This window comes from Bos taurus, chromosome 7, assembly GCF_002263795.3.
Source record: "Bos taurus isolate L1 Dominette 01449 registration number 42190680 breed Hereford chromosome 7, ARS-UCD2.0, whole genome shotgun sequence".
In the NCBI taxonomy this organism is placed as follows: Eukaryota; Metazoa; Chordata; class Mammalia; order Artiodactyla; family Bovidae; genus Bos; species Bos taurus.
Genome location: NC_037334.1, coordinates 7268163 through 7270650, shown reverse-complemented (window position 1 = coordinate 7270650; position 2488 = coordinate 7268163). Strand labels below are relative to the sequence as shown.

At 43.6% G+C, this 2488-nt stretch overlaps 1 protein-coding gene across 1 annotated transcript; it reads left to right on the top strand.

Annotated features, from left to right (window-relative positions):
• Positions 1-1261: 1261 nt before the first annotated feature.
• On the top strand, positions 1262-2110 carry OR10H4N (olfactory receptor family 10 subfamily H member 4N). Its single transcript, NM_001390234.1, has one exon. It carries the CDS (start codon positions 1262-1264, stop codon positions 2108-2110), a length of 849 nt encoding a protein of 282 aa, NP_001377163.1.
• Positions 2111-2488: the final 378 nt, after the last annotated feature.

Sequence of the window (2488 nt, the reverse complement as noted above, 5' to 3'; positions counted from 1 at the left end):
TGAACTGTTGCAGAGATGTCCTAGGCTTGCTTCCATGCCCTGGGCTATTTCTTCAGGGAACCTGGCTCCTTTTATTGGCATATGGTATAGGGACTTCCCAGGTGGCTCAGATGGTAAAGTGTCTGCCTACAATGTGGGATACCCGGGTTCAATCCCTGGGTTGGGGAGAGCTCCTGGAGAAGGAAATGGCAACCTACTCCAGTATTCTTGCCTGGAGAATCCCATGGAAGGAGGAGCTTGGTAGACTACAGTCCATGGGGTTGGACATGACTGGGTGACTTCACTTTCACTTTCTTTCAACAGAAGTATTATGATTATTGTTTCATTAAATTTCTTTCTTTCCTTCTTTCTTTTTTGCTTTCAGGATTGTTTCCTCATCATTCTTTTGGTGCAAATTTGCCCAGCATATATTTTTCCATCTATTTATTTTCAAGCATTCTCTTCAGTTCCTATAAAAGACTAAATACAAAATATGAGATACATTGACAGAAATGAGTACTAATAAATAGTATTAAAATAAATATAAATTGGTTACTCAATTAAAGGCAAAGACTCTCAGTGAAAATTTATAAATCCAAGATCCAAACATATTTTTGACAACAGGCACAGTATTCAAAAGAATATGACCCTGACCATCTATGTCTGTCTTAATTACAAACCTGAATCTTTTATTTCTTTTCATCACTGTTAACAAAAACTTAGAGGCCAAACTATGTCTTCAGTATTTAGTGTACACGATCTCATTTTATCTTTATCACACTACTAAATGATAAGAAGTATTATGATTTATTCCATCTCACTGATGAAGATTGTAAGACCCAGACAAGCTAAGCAAATGAATATTTAGGATGGTGGTTTAGTCATTAAGTCATATCCCACTCTTTTGACCCCATGGACAGTAGCCTGCCAGGTTCCTCTGTCCATGGGATTTCCCAGGAAAGAATACAGGAATGGGTTGCCATTTCTCCTCCAGGGGGGATCTTCTTCAACCCTGGTATTGAACCTGCATGTCCTGCATTGCAAGTGAATTCTTTACTGCTGAGAAACCCTTGAATATATAGCATATAGAGCTCTGCAATTGCCATTTAATCTATGTTAGAGCCTCTGTTTTAACCACTGGGCCTTCATCTTGTTTCTGATCTCCCCAGATGCAGCATCCTTGTCTGGTCAGAACTACAGCACAGTGTCTGAATTCATCCTCATCGGCTTCTCCAACTTCCCTCAGCAGCTCCTGCCCACCTTCTTCCTGCTGTACCTGCTGATGTACCTGTTCACACTGCTGGGGAACCTGCTCATCATGGGCACCATCTGGAGGGAGCACAGCCTCCACACCCCCATGTACCTCTTCCTGTGTGTCCTCTCCATCTCCGAGATCCTGTTCACTGTTGCGGTCACCCCTCAAATGTTGGTGGACATGCTCTCCACCCATCGCTCCATCACCTTTGTGGCCTGTGCCAGCCAGATGTTCTTCTCCTTTACGTTTGGCTACACCCACTCCTTCCTGCTCATGATCATGGGCTATGACCGCTATGTGGCCATCTGCCACCCACTGCGTTACAACGTGCTCATGAGCACCCGTGACTGTGCTCGTCTTGTGTCCTGGTGCTGGGCTGGTGGCTCAGTTGTGGGGTTGATGGTGACATTGATAGTTTTTCATCTCACCTTCTGTGGGTCTAAGGAGATACACCATTTTGTCTGCCATGTGCTTTCCCTGTTGAAGTTGGCCTGTGGAAAGGAGACAGCCTCTGTCACCATAGTTGTAATATTGGTTTGCGTCACAGCCCTAATGGGCTGCTTATTCCTCATCTTCCTCTCCTATGTCTTCATCGTGGCCGCCATCCTGAGGATCCCCTCCACTGAGGGCCGGCACAAGACCTTCTCCACCTGTGTCTCCCACCTCACCATAGTGGTCGTGCACTATGGTTTTGCCTCCATCATCTATCTGAAGCTCAAAGGCCCCCATTCTATGGACAATAACACTCTGATGACCACCATATATACAGTCTTTACCCCCTTTCTTAGCCCCATCATTTTCAGTCTCAGGAATAAGGAGCTGAAAAATGGCATAAAGAGAAATTTGCACAGAACTTTCTGTCCCCTAAGCTTCTGATGGCCAGTTTGGTGGTATGGAACTGTGATGGATGAGAGGGGTTTAATAATATCTGTCTCCATAGAACTCTTGTAATGATTCGGGTCTGTAAAATACTCACACTCCATCGGAGTTTGATGCATACTAGCTACTCACTTTTCTCCAATGTTTCCCCCTGTTGCAGAGTCTGTCTCATCATAATCTTTTATTTATTCCCAGTGAAATGAACTCTGTCCCATTATCTATACCTAAGAATGTGCTATATATCTATAAGCAAGTGGGGAGCACCAGATGCATGTATCAGGACCCTGATACAGGTTGTTATCCTTGAATGGATTAGCAAAAGTAGATTTTAATTCCCCATCCCCCAAAATGAAAATGAATAAAATTACCTAAAGA